Raw genomic sequence first — 13,785 nt, forward strand, 5'->3', positions numbered from 1 at the left:
CATAAATCTATGTGAGCAGTGAAGAACTGGAATAGAATAAAATAATAGTGTCTTAAGCATAAGTCTATGTGAGCAGTGAAGAACTGGAATAGAATAAAATAATAGTGTCTTAAGCATAAGTCTATGTGAGCAGTGAAGAACTGGAATAGAATAAAATAATAGTGTCTTAAGCATAAGTCTATGTGAGCAGTGAAGAACTGGAATCGTGAAAAAGTTTATGGTATTGCCACAAACCCAATTGTGTGCAAATGTGAGAAAAATCAGTTTTGCTGCTTACACAAATTAATAACTTTGCAGACAGTGGATCATCTAGATTACTGCAGAGAAGATAGAATGTCAGCAAGGTGCACAATTATCCAGCTATTGACATGATCTGGCTTCAGAGCCACTACCTTTGGTTTGAACTGGCAAGTTCCTGAGTGAAAAAAAGGCCTGTCTCCTGCTGAGCACCTAAACTTCATCTCTTAGGGGGGAAAAAAAGGGAGCAAAGAAGGCCATACATGAGACTTTTCTTCATATTAATTTGTAAATTGTACATATGGAAAGGAAAAAGATTTAGGGTAGATGCTAATAAAAACAGAAACGAAGCATATGACATTCTAGCTAATTAATCAGCAATAAGAGTTAGGAGTATACCAGGACTCAGAATTGGATAACAACTGCTCAAATGGAAAACTATGTTAAGTTCTGAGAACTTAGAACTTTAAGATAGAAAGTCAAGGCCGCCCCAGGGCAGCACCTCACACAGTGCATCACACAGCAGGCACTCAGGAAGTGTCTGGTGCTGGTAGTGGTGGCAGTCAGGCTGGAAAAGTATAGAGAATGATTTTCAGTATCACCCATCGACCCAGAGTCCTGTGATGTGGTAGAGGAGTCTCCTTGTCCCCTTCCCTTGCGTTCACTGTCCTGGGTTGTTACTCACATAAGCCCTCAACATAGTCCCAGAGACATATTTTGGCCTCCATTACATTTGTGTGTCATTGCCAGGAATTAGAAAGTCATTGTCCGGCAGAGCTGGAAACACCAGAGGAGGAGTCGAACTCCTCAGCTGGTCAAGATAGAAGCACTCTGGTTCCCAGAGTGTCAGGAACTTACCCAGGTCATACTGAGCATTTGAGCCAGTATCTTGCCTTCTCACTCAGTGTCCCTGCCATCCTTCTTGACTGGTCTAGTTTGTATAGGAGGAAGACAAGGGTGGTTAAGAGCAGAGGCTGGTGCCACACTGCCTGCACTCTGACCACACTGCCACTCGTCACTGGGCAAAATAATGAGTCATCAAACCTCTCTCCACCTCACTTTCCCCATCTGAGGAACAGAGTGATGACAGTAGTACCACCTCACGTTGCTGTCAGAAAGGTTACGTTAGGCGATATATGGAAAGCACTTAGAACAGTATGTAAGTACAAGATAAGCCCTACTCAAGAATTAGCTTCAGCATTATTTAACAGTTTAATAACCAATACTGTACTTGATGTATTACCAAGTCATGTTTTCAATAGCATGGCATTCTCCCCTTAGTTATCTGAGATAATTATTGCTATATTATTAACATGGAAAACCCTATGCGGAGAGGGAAACTTTCTCTTTCATGTGAGTGCTAATGTAGATGGGTCTTTCGGTCATCAGGAGCGTTCCAAAATTCCCATATAAAAATCTGGGGCTGGTGGGAGTCTATTTACTCTGTTTTTCTGCCCAAGATCTGCAGTGCACAATTTAAAAAGAAAGATAAAGAAGTGTAAAATTTTAACAGGGATTTTGGTTTGGCACATCTATACTAAAAATATTCTAACCTATGACATATTTCTGCTGACATGAAGTTAATATCTTTCCCTTTCATTTCTCTTATTGTCTCTTTTCTTCTAATTTTCTGTCCCCTCCCTCTTCTCTTCACATGCCTACTTTGGCAGAGCCATGGTCAGCTGCAGACACACCTTGCTGCCCAGGGCTTCCTTTCGAGGCTGAGATCTGCCTACTGATCTGCCTACAATTCTTACACATGCAGTGATGGCCACAGATGATGGGCTACACAGTCTTTTACTGCTTTAGAGCTTGTCAGCTAAACGCAAAGTTACTTTGTCAATGAAATACTGACAAAAACTGTAAAGGAAATTTTAGTATTTTTTTAAGTTGTACTGAGGAAGTCTGTCTGCAAACCTTTGTTTTAGATTCAGCACATGCTTGTTTTCACTTATTTGTGAAGTACCATAGATTTCAGTCCCTGACTTAAATTTTTCTGGGTTTTTTCCTTTGTTTGCACTAAATTAGAAGAGAAGATTCTTTTCCCCATGGAATGTATTCCTAAGTTTACAAGTAGCATCTTGATTTACTAAAATATGACATGAATCCTGTAATTGCTTTAAGTTCATCATAAACAGGATGTAATTAATTTCAAACCCAAGGAACACCGATAACACATACAGATGTAGGCATAGTCCCCGGAAGAGAGGTGTTAGTGGCTTCTGGACTAGAAGTTTCTGCCATAGTATCGCAAACCCAGATCAGCTCCTTCAGCAAACAGTAGAAATAAATGATACCTGACTAGAGAGACGGATGTCAGGTGTACTTTTTAAAAGGCAATAGAAAATGTTTCAAGCTTCTTTATGGCTGTTTGGTATTTCCTTTATAATCTGTTGGGGGAAAGTAATTTGGTTTTTTTCCCCCATTTTCAACTGGGAATAAATAATAGTGGTAGTTGGAGTCTACCACCACAGAAATCGGGCTGGCAACCTGGCATCAAGGGAATTTGACTAGGCCACTTAATGGAGCCATGACCCTTTATAAATAAAGTTTAATCCTAAGGCAGACTGTTTATCTTGTAGTCTTTAAACGTTACGTTCTTGATGTCAGAAGAAGGCATAAGGAGAAAGTCAAATCATAGATTATTTTCTTCTGTTTGGACTCAACATGCTTGGGAATACTTCTAAGCATTAGAGAGCACTTCATTCATTGCAGAGTCTCTGACCTTCAAGCTCCTCCTTCACCATCAGCAGCTTCAGCTTCTGGGATTTTCCCTCCCTGAGGCAGAGCCGATGCCTTCCTTGTGATGCAGCAGGATTCTCAGAATGACAACCCCAGTGAATGCCAAGTTAATGTTATGAATCTTGGAGGACCTGGAATTATTTACACTCTTTTGAAGACAGCCACTTCTTTAATAAACCATGCAAAATGGGAGGACAAGCTATGGCTTGTTAAAAGCTCTGGATGATGAAGACAAATGAGAATAATCTGGCAGCCCCAGTAGAAAAAATGCTAATTGGTTTCTCTCTCTCTTTTTTTTTTTTTTTTTTTTTTTCTGAGACGGAGTTTTGCTGTTGTTGCCCAGGCTGGAGCGCAATGGTGCAATCTCGGCTCCCTGCAACCTCTGCCTCCCGGGTTCAAGCGATTCTCCGGCCTCAGTGTCTCGAGTAGCTGGGATTACAGGCATGTGCCACCATTCCCAGCTAATTTCTGTATTTTTAGTAGAGACAGGGTTTCACCATGTTGGACAGGCTGGCCTCGAACTGCTGATCGCAGGTGATCCGCCCACCTCGGCCTGCCAAAGTGCTGGAGTTACAGGCGAGAGCCACCATGCCCGGCCTGTTAATTGGTTTCTCTATTGAGGGTCCGACCAGATTATTATGAAGATTCCCAGAGGCCAAAGAGTTATGGGCTCCCACTAAAAGTCTGACATGACAGCTAGGTCTATCCTGGGTAGGTGCCACTTATTGCCAAGGCTGATAGTGCATTATCTAATTACTATAATTTATCATAATGCAATTATCTTTTTCTATATGCAAAGAAAACGCAAGAACCAATTATAACAAACTAGAGTTTTTAACCTAGTTTGTTATAAGCAAACTACAGAGTTTTACTATTTTCGTTTTAGATGAAAAATCATGTTTTCACAAACTGCTAGTGAAATAGTATTGCCAACAGTGCTAACAGGACCTTGTTAACGCCTGTCTCTTCCTTTTCAGTTTCCACTTGAAACTCTGATCCCTGATGGAAAACGAATAATCTGGGACAGTAGAAAGGGCTTTATCATATCAAATGCAACATACAAAGAAATAGGGCTTCTGACCTGTGAAGCAACAGTCAGCGGACATTTGTATAAGACAAACTATCTCACACATCGACAAAGTAAGTGATACTTCAAAGGCATGCTTCAAAGGCATGAACGTAAGCCGAAGCGCATTGTATTTTATCTGCATAATGAAATCTTAATTAAAAATAATTTCTGTCTTATGCTTGCAGCCAATACAATCATAGATGTCCAAATAAGCTCACCACCCCCAGTCAAATTACTTAGAGGGCATACTCTTATCCTCAACTGTACTGCTACCACTCCCTTGAACACAAGAGTTCAAATGACCTGGAGTTACCCTGATGAAGTGAGTGACCCATTTTTCTATTTCTTCTGCAGGACAGTATTTTTAGCAAGTGAGATCCCGCGGGGTTTTTGAGATGGGAAAAATCAGAAAATCCTGACTCTTGTGGCAGTGTTAGTCAATAAAGAAGCTTTGGGTTTGGTTCGAGTGCTTTCTTTGCCTGGCATTTCATGAGTGTGATATGCATAGATACTGTCTTTTGATGTCTGGGAGTTTTGTTTTGAAGAGTGTAGACGTATTTTGATTGCATGATTCTAGGTGGAAAAAAAGGGATTGTTTCATTCTTGGAAACTATTCTGTAGGATTTAGAGATGAGAGGGAAATTTATCACTAAATGCCAGGCAGGGACTGCCTTTTGTAACAACAACAACAACTTTCCAGGCGGCTGTCTCTGTCAGCGCATTCATTTAAGATACTGGCAGACAGTCAGGCACCTGATTGGAGCATGTTTGGAAAAGATATTACAACCCAGCCATCCAGTATTCCATTTGTTAAGTGTCAGGGGAGCAATTCTGTCCTTCAGAAAAATGAGAAGAATGAAGACTGAGTCGGGTTCCCTTATTCAAATCGAACATCCTTGCAAACAATAACTTTTAAAAATGTATAGATGGGGAAACCACGATAAACTGTTACGGAAACTTTGACAGTAATTCTAGTCTCCATTTCTTGTGTGTCAGCATGATTTATGCGGCATATCTCAAGTACAGTCATTTGTTATGTCGTTCGGATTGCCCAATTACAAAGTCAATTTCTGATTAAATTATGCATCAACCCCAAGCTACTGTTGTTTTTCATTGACATTTCTTGCCATGGAAATGGAATAACTTAGCAACAAAAACATGTAACAGGTGCCCTGTAGGGACACATGGAGGACTTATCAGTCATAAACTATTTTCTAGGTTGGTATTGTTTCATTTAAATAAAAATGATATGGCTTGTAGCAATATTTTCTGGGTTTTAATAGAAATCAAATATTCTCAGTAACTGCCAAGAGGGAAGAAACTTTTATCCTGCCAGCATTGCTACTGTAAGAGTATCTACAGTACATCTATTAAATGCTAATAATCTTCTAAAACAGCACTGTCCAACAGAACTTTCTGTGATGGAAATATCCTATATCTGTGCGCTGGTATGGTGCCACTAGCCACATATGGCAGATGGAAAACTGAATGTGACTAGTGTGACTGAGGAAATGCATTTCTGATTTTGTTTAATTTTAATAGCCACACGTGGCTGGTGGCTGCAGTACTGGGCAAAGCAATTCTAAAACACAGGATGAGTTCTTTCCCAAGACAGAAGCAATACCAGTGCTACTCAACTTGGCAAAGGAAGAAGTAGTACCCGTATAAATAGAGCTGCAGAAAGCTCCCTCAGTCTGTCACGTCAGGGGACTGGTTCTCTGACTTTTGATAGCGGCAGTTGACTTTTCTCTCTGGTTATTGCTGAGAATGAAGAAAATGGTCTCAGCATGTGTCTGTCCGTTCCAACAGGGAAGTAAAAGGACAGGTGGGTAGAAGTTTATTAAACATGGCACAGAGGAGAATTAAGCTCAAGACCCAAAGATCAGTTCTGGGCGGCTCCCAAAGTCTTTTCCATGCTCCTCCTCTCCGGCCCCCACGACTATGGGGAAGGATTGAGAGGTGGACATCACTTATTAGTTATAAAATATAATGCTAAAAAAAAAAAAAGGAGAAGGCAATGTGATCTTGTCTTCTCAAAACAGTGAGCAGGGTTGTCATTGTGGCCAGGTCAGATTGCTGAGCCTAAGGCCGATTCTTGGTCTTCCCTGAGACAAACCTGGGACAGCACCTTCCAGGTCTTGGTTAAACCCACTGATAGCTCTGCATGTCCTCAGATCCACTGATTATGATTTAGCCAACATGGGCAAGCACTGCTCAAATAGTGAAGTAATGAAACTATAGGATTGTTTCACTTTAGTAAGTATAGCCAAGACTCATTATCTTTTCCTTCAGATCTAGTAGGGACAAAAAAGGAAACTCACATGGTGATTTAGTGAGAGAAGCACTGTCATTAAGCCAGACACTAAGGCTTATGATTGTCCATGTTTGTGTGTGATATCTGTGCCTAGGGAACAGGTTACTGTGTAGAGAGGTATGTGTGCCAGAGGAAGGACACTAGATTTATACTCAAAAGACCCGAGTTCCTGGCCAACTTGGGCCAGGGTGTCACTTCCTTCAGTTTTTTCATCAGTAAAAGGGCAGTCAGCCTGCCAATCTCACGAGGTTGTTGGGACAAACAACTGAGATAGTATATGTGAAAGTGCATTTGAAGAAAATTAAGTGCTAAATAAATCCTACTGTGCTACATATCTGAAGCGCCTCTAGGCACAGATGCAGTTCCCAAACATCGTGCCCTAGGTGGATTTGACATGATTCTTAGCATAAAACAGAAGCTGTTGTCAAAATAGTGATCTGAGAAATGTTTAAATGCTATGTAACTATAAACATGAACACTCATTTTTACATTTGTTTACATTTTTACTTTCTACATTTGTTATACATTTTCTTTCTAGAAAAATAAGAGAGCTTCTGTGAGGCAACGAATTGACCGAAGCAATGCCTATGGCAACGTATTCTACAGTGTTCTTACTATTGACAAAGTGCAGAACAAAGACAAAGGACTTTATATTTGTCGTGTAAGGAGTGGACCATCATTCAAATCTGTTAACACCTCAGTGCATATATATGGTAAGCATAGTTCAGCATTGCCGACTCATGCTATGCTTTCTAATCATTGTAGATGCTCGTGTTCTCTAAACAAGCCTATTTTCCGTTGGCCAAGACTTACATTACCATGAATGAATACGACTATGCCATGGTTCCCTCCTCCCCCTGTCAAAAAGCAAAACATTAAGTACTCTTTAAATTTAATACTTATGAATTGATCAGAGTCCTTCCTTTAGATGTTTGTTATGGCTAATAATTCGGTTAGAACCTAATATATTTATGAAATTCTTAGCATTCTATGTAGACAAAATAGAAAAAGATGATGAATTTTAACTTTATTACCTAAGAAAAATTTCTTAGGTACTACCATGAATTAGAGAAACAAAAATATGGTATACTAAATCATTTAGAATTAATGCCATTTTATCCCTGCTTTTACTCTCATGGAATCCTAATGTTGTTGCTTAATTTCAGCATGCGAATTCTATAAAGAAAATGCTTAATGACCTTATTTCCATTGCTGAAAAGGAAACAGTGAAGAGGGCAGAAACTATGGAACAATTCTATCAGTAGCCTTTTATTTCCTTTTGTCTTTCCCCGGTTGATTTTTGGTATCAAATTCGTTGTTTTAGGGTGCCCAGAGCGATTCTTTCTCACCTGGCTCATAGTGGCCAGGTAGATTTTTAGAAATATCTTCCCACTTCCTTGTTGCCATGATACAGATATTTAAGGTGTTTCACTTTCTGTTGCTTTGCCACTGTTTTATGTTGCTAGGACTCGATACCATTTGATCTGAAAGGAGTTCACCAATGAGAGTGCTTTTAAAATATCCTATTCATTGATCAACATTTGGGCCCATTGATAGGCTCCATCATAATTCAGCTCTGTTTATTTACTCATTGATTCCACCTTCCCTTAATGAGGCCCTAAGGTTTTGTTTACGGAAATATATTCTTTTCTAATGTATTTTCACTTCTTTTTTCAAAGATAAAGCATTCATCACTGTGAAACATCGAAAACAGCAGGTGCTTGAAACCGTAGCTGGCAAGCGGTCTTACCGGCTCTCTATGAAAGTGAAGGCATTTCCCTCGCCTGAAGTTGTCTGGTAGGACCATACTTATTTCCATAACAGTCTAAGACATGCTTTGTAAGTGGGAAGCTGCAAGAGCCTAATGACTTGAATTCCTGACAAAATACCAAGAGACTTTCCTTAGACAGCCCTAAAGAGCTCAGAATTCTGTAGATTCTCGGCTGGTGGAGGGGAGAGGAGCTGGGGGAAAGGAAATTATGTAGCAAGATAAGCAAGAGATGAGATTTGTCTGAGCAGTGTGGTCAGTCTCTTACTGTGTCTAACTTTCTGCATCTCTAAACCTTCCTATGATGTCAACATTCCTTGAATGGGATGTGTCGGGCAATGACTAGGAAGCATTTTGAATATGTAGCATGCTCTATTAACCCTGAAGAAGTGGGCTCTTGTAATGAGAATGCTGAAAATAATTCTTTTATATACAGCTGGGTTGAAAGTTCCAGTCTTGTTTTAAAATTAAACAAACATTAACAGAGACAAGACTTACTTACTCATTTGAAGAGGGGGATGCATGGGCCTACTTGAACTAATTAAGTTTTTTTTGGCTAGAAGGATATGTATTCAAAACTTCCTTCTGCAGTTGCTTTTGAAAATAATAGTATGACAACTGATGTAAAACAATGTAATCTGTTTATGATCTGCAATCATTTTATAAAATTACTGTTAAATGCCAATATCTTTGGCTCAAGGCATTACATTTTATACAAAGGGTAGAGTACAAAACTGATTAGCAAGACAATCTGTGGTGCCATTTTAGAATCTCCCTAACCAGAGCTGATTTGGCTTTCAATGTCATATGAGGGTAGTGTTTGTTTTCAGTTCCCTCAAATACTTAATAGGGAATTAAAGAGAAAATTTAAACTTTGTGCTGTCTTCATGCCATTGCAGTAAAAAAGTGATCTTTTTTGCTTCAGAATATCAAAAACATTTAGTAGCAAATGTTTAGGTTTAATGGTAAATTGAATAGTAATTAATGACTCCAGGAAGTGCATTCACTCCTCCAGTGTCTGCCAGCACTAGCACGCTCATCTGTTACTGTTGAGTTCTTTAGTAACTAAGTAGCAAGGGCATTAAAAAAAAATTCAATCCACCGTCAGAAGTGCTGACTTGTTAATGAGAAATAATTTAAAGTAATACCAAGACAATATTTGTAATCACAAAGTGTAGCATCCTCATTTTAATTACTTTGGAACTGAGACTCACAAGTAATGGGAATTTGTTTGCAGGACTTTATAATCATGCATGGTAATGAACTAAATTCCCAATATTATACCTTTATACAGAACATAAGAAACTCCTAATGGATTTAAAGAACTGTGCATTTTAATGAAATCATAGAATTTTAGAGTTATAGGGAATCTTTGAGAACCTCTAGAAAATCTGAGAAAATTGAAGCCCAATCTAGTTAGTCATGTGTGCAGCAGCCTGCAGTGAGTAGCAGGACCAGGTCAAGCATCCAGGCCTCTGACTGTCAGTTCTGTTTGCAATCAAATGATATCAGTGCACTGAAATGTTTTTTAAATTTCTTTAAGTTTATGCTTTCTGTTTGTTTTGTGCCTTAACTGTTCTTCCTCAGAGGAAAGATTTTGATAATCTTGATTTCACTCTAGTTTATGAAAGGGACAACTGGTGTGACAATTTACATAACTAATAAGAACTCCACATGAGACCACAATAGGAAAGTCTATTTTTATTTTTATCTGGAGAAGTGATCTAGTTGATCTGACTTACAATGGCCCTTATACTGCTGATGGAGCCTAATGGAAAACTCTGAAAAACATCTTGGATGGAATCAGAGCCCCTGCCTCTCTGGGTTAATACTTAAGTCACAGTGGCCACTAGTATCCCTGTGGGCACACTAAACTACTGCTTTTCTATCTTCTCTCACTTTATTTCCTCCTCCTTGCCAATAAATATGAAGTGCTACTCAGTCTAAAAATCTTATCTGCCTTTACTGAAAAGTTAATGCTTGCATTTTAAAAATCAGCACTGATGATCAAAGGTCTGAAACCGATCGACTTGAGCTCACACTCTTAAATGACAGTGTTATCAAAGTAATATTGAGAGGCTGTATAAAATGACTTATTGATCATGCTTTTAACCGCAGGTTAAAAGATGGGTTACCTGTGATTGAGAAATCCGCTCGCTATTTGACTCATGGCCATTCGTTAATTATCAAGGACGTAACTGAAGAGGATGCAGGGAATTATACAATCTTGCTGAACATAAAACAGTCAAATGTGTTTAAAAACCTCACTGCCACTCTAATTGTCAATGGTAAGTCTGCTACTCATACTTTCTTCTAGTTCTGGTAGGGAACAAATTAATGAAAATGTGTGAATTCAAAAGTCAGCATAACAACATCAAAGATAACAAATTTTTTTTTTTTTTTTTTTTGAGACAGAGTTTCACTCTTGTTACCCAGGCTGGAGTGCAATGGTGCGATCTTGGCTCACCGCAACCTCCGCCTCTTGGGTTCAGGCAATTCTCCTGCCTCAACCTCCTGAGTAGCTGGGATTACAGGCACGCGCCACCATGCCCAGCTAATGTTTTGTATTTTTGGTAGAGATGGGGTTTCACCATGTTGACCAGGATGGTCTCGATCTCTTGACCTCGTGATCCACCCGCCTCGGCCTCCCAAAGTGCTGGGATTATAGGCTTGAGCCACCGCGCCCGGCCAAGGATAACAAAATTTTAAAGGATCATTTTGAAAACCACTTCTGTTCCCATCGTAACGATCTCATGTTTGTTTGTTGTATTCCACAGACAGCATGATCTTTTATCATTGTAATCACAATGTACATACCATGGAATCAAATTATTAATATTCTCAAAACCCTGCTGTAATTTTTTTAAATCTGCATTTTCTTTACAAATAGGGGGGTTTATTTGTTTTTTGTTTGTTTCCCTGACATCAAAACCGGTGAGAATGTGGTCCTTCATGTGTGACCCAGGAGAAAGTCATTTGAACAGCTTTTGACTTCTGTCCCGTTCTTCATCTCCTTTCCAGTGAAACCCCAAATTTACGAAAAGGCCGTGTCATCGTTTCCAGACCCAGCTCTCTACCCCCTGGGCAGCAGACAAATCCTGACTTGTACCGCATATGGTATCCCTCAACCTACAATCAAGTGGCTCTGGCGCCCCTGTAATCATAGTCATTCCGAAGCAAGGTAGGGACAGTCAGTTTTTTTACTAACTTTCAAATAATTTTTGACACCTGGAATTAAGATTTTTAAATGGACATAGATGAGAATCTGCAGGTGGGATGTATGTATATTTGAGGCAAAGACTCTCCCTGCCTTGGAAAAAGGTGGGCAACAGATATTCTTCTTTGTTACTGAATATACTCTATCATTGGCTAACAATTTTATAATTTTTCTCTCTAGTTTACAGTTTTAGAAGCACAAACACAAAACTAATTCCCTCCCATGAGCTGTTACCTGAGCTCAGGTTGGAACTCCGGTCTCCTGTTTCTCAATTGAAGATCCCCAGACTTTGGCTATACCAGTGTCAGTTGCATTAGCGTTCCCTTTTTTCATTTTGTATTTGTTGGATCTGATCCAAATTCTTCCCAACACCGATGATCACTATGTTTCCTACTTTTGGGCTTTGCCTGCCTCCTAAGAGCATCTTATTTATCAAACCCCATGGCTTAGCTCTTATGTCACCTTCTCTGTGAACCCTCCTGACTGCCTCGTTCAGAATCACTTCTTCCTCTTCAATATGAACAGCACTTTGTTCATGCCATTGTTACATCACTTGATGCACGCAGGTTTGTCTCTCTCTAAGCTAAGAGCTGATCGAGAGCACCCCTATACCTTTAGGCTGGTCCAAGGCTGGCACACAGTAGATGCTCAGTGTGTATTTGCTGAATGAATACATCCCTACCCTCTGCAAATTGTGCAGCATTTCCTTGCATCCTGTTGATGACTGAGTCTTGTTTGCTTTTTCCCCTTTTTGTTTAGTCTAGAGAGATGATACTAAGGATAGCTCATGGGAGCAAATTTGAAGAACAGGAATAGAATTGATAGGTGCAACAATAATATATTATCAAAACTGCCCAAGAATTATCATTATGCCAACCTATTTTCCTTATTACTTTTAACTCCACTTGTAGAGTGTTCAGGAGGATTGCTATTTAAACACACACACACACACACAAACACACACACAAAAACAGGTTGATAGGAAAAGTAAACAAAGCATAATTCTAGCGTAGATAGATAGAAGTAGCTATTTGATTTTCCAGATTCTTCCCACAATTCCAATTCTTTGTCTTGTATTTTTTTTTTTTTTTTTTTTTTTGAGACGGAGTTTCGCTCTTGTTACCCAGGCTGGAGTGCAATGGCGCGATCTCGGCTCACCGCAACCTCCGCCTCCCGGGTTCAGGCAATTCTCCTGCCCCAGCCTCCTGAGTAGCTGGGATTACAGGCACACACCACCATGCCCAGCTAATTTTTTGTATTTTTAGTAGAGACGGGGTTTCACCATGTTGACCAGGATGGTCTCGATCTCTTGACCTCGTGATCCACCCGCCTCGGCCTCCCACAGTGCTGGAATTACAGGCTTGAGCCACCGCGCCCGGCCTTTGTCTTGTATTTTAATGTTTTGCTTAGGGTGTATTGCTTTCAGAATGGAAAGTTACTGGTGAGTTACGGAATTCCTGGGAAGTAGCTATTTCCACACATCTGATTTCTCATTTGACTGTCATTTTCTAAGAATAGATATATAGAGGACTTACAAATCTTAAATACCTTCTTTACCACTGTGAATGTTTAACACAAAAGACAGTGAGATCTACTGAAATTCTATACTATTTTGCCAATTTGGGGTATGCATCAATATTTATGGACCCATCCCTTTAGGGCCTTGACATCATGTGCCAACTTAACATGGCAAATAAATAAAAAGTAGCTAAATACTTGAAGCTGTTAGATTTGGATAAAAGTGTAGACTTGAATTTTTCTGGAAAAACAAAGCCTTTTCTAAATATATTTAAATTTTGTTTTGGCAATATTAAACCTAAATTTTCTATTCTATCTAGGATTAGAACGAGTAACTATGTTAGAAAATAACAATTATGAGTGTTAGAACATAATATTATAAATTTGGGTTTAAATGATGCTAATAAAATATGGTTTGGGGAATGAGCCAGCCCAAATGGAACTTTGTAAACATTAGCTTTCTTTCCAATTTCCTTGTGGTATATGGGATCTTTCTTTTGTGTTACGGAGTAAGTTCGCCAAGGCCTGAAAATTTGTCTTATTCCTTTCGAAATTGTCTCAAGACTCAGAGTGTTACCTAAAATGTTTGTTGGCCATTTGAATTATTCTCTGTTAAAGGCATTTGTTTTTTCTCTACTACTTACAAGACTGATCAGAAATGAAAGTTTAAGTTTCCATATGCTTTATTTCTTTAATATGCTCTTGCTTGAAATGTACACATCTTTGTACATCAAGCTCTCGTTCTTTAGCCAGCAGGTACTAATTGAGTAGCCTACCTGTGTTAGGCCCAGCTTTGGTGCTTGGTGGTTAAATCAGTGCAGTTAACTTAGGAGTATTTCAGAAATATATGTAGAACCCTTGTACACTAGAAAATAAACAGAACCACTCTTTCACCCTTTCAGAGACATGAAGCTAAAATT

General features: G+C 39.3%; 1 protein-coding gene across 2 annotated transcripts in view; it reads left to right on the forward strand.

The window, feature by feature from the left end:
- FLT1 (fms related receptor tyrosine kinase 1) overlaps positions 1–13,785 on the forward strand; it is a 197,116-nt gene that overhangs the window by 59,262 nt on the left and 124,069 nt on the right. For both annotated transcript variants that reach the window (XM_017537494.2, XM_017537496.2), the window contains 6 exons: positions 3,957–4,119; positions 4,234–4,370; positions 6,901–7,075; positions 8,042–8,159; positions 10,249–10,418; positions 11,152–11,311. In XM_017537494.2, coding sequence (XP_017392983.1) covers positions 3,957–4,119; positions 4,234–4,370; positions 6,901–7,075; positions 8,042–8,159; positions 10,249–10,418; positions 11,152–11,311 — 923 coding nt within the window. The remainder of the gene's footprint in view (positions 1–3,956; positions 4,120–4,233; positions 4,371–6,900; positions 7,076–8,041; positions 8,160–10,248; positions 10,419–11,151; positions 11,312–13,785) is intronic.

The sequence above is a fragment of the Cebus imitator genome, unplaced genomic scaffold, assembly GCF_001604975.1.
Source record: "Cebus imitator isolate Cc_AM_T3 unplaced genomic scaffold, Cebus_imitator-1.0 Scaffold103, whole genome shotgun sequence".
Classification (NCBI taxonomy): domain Eukaryota; kingdom Metazoa; phylum Chordata; class Mammalia; order Primates; family Cebidae; genus Cebus; species Cebus imitator.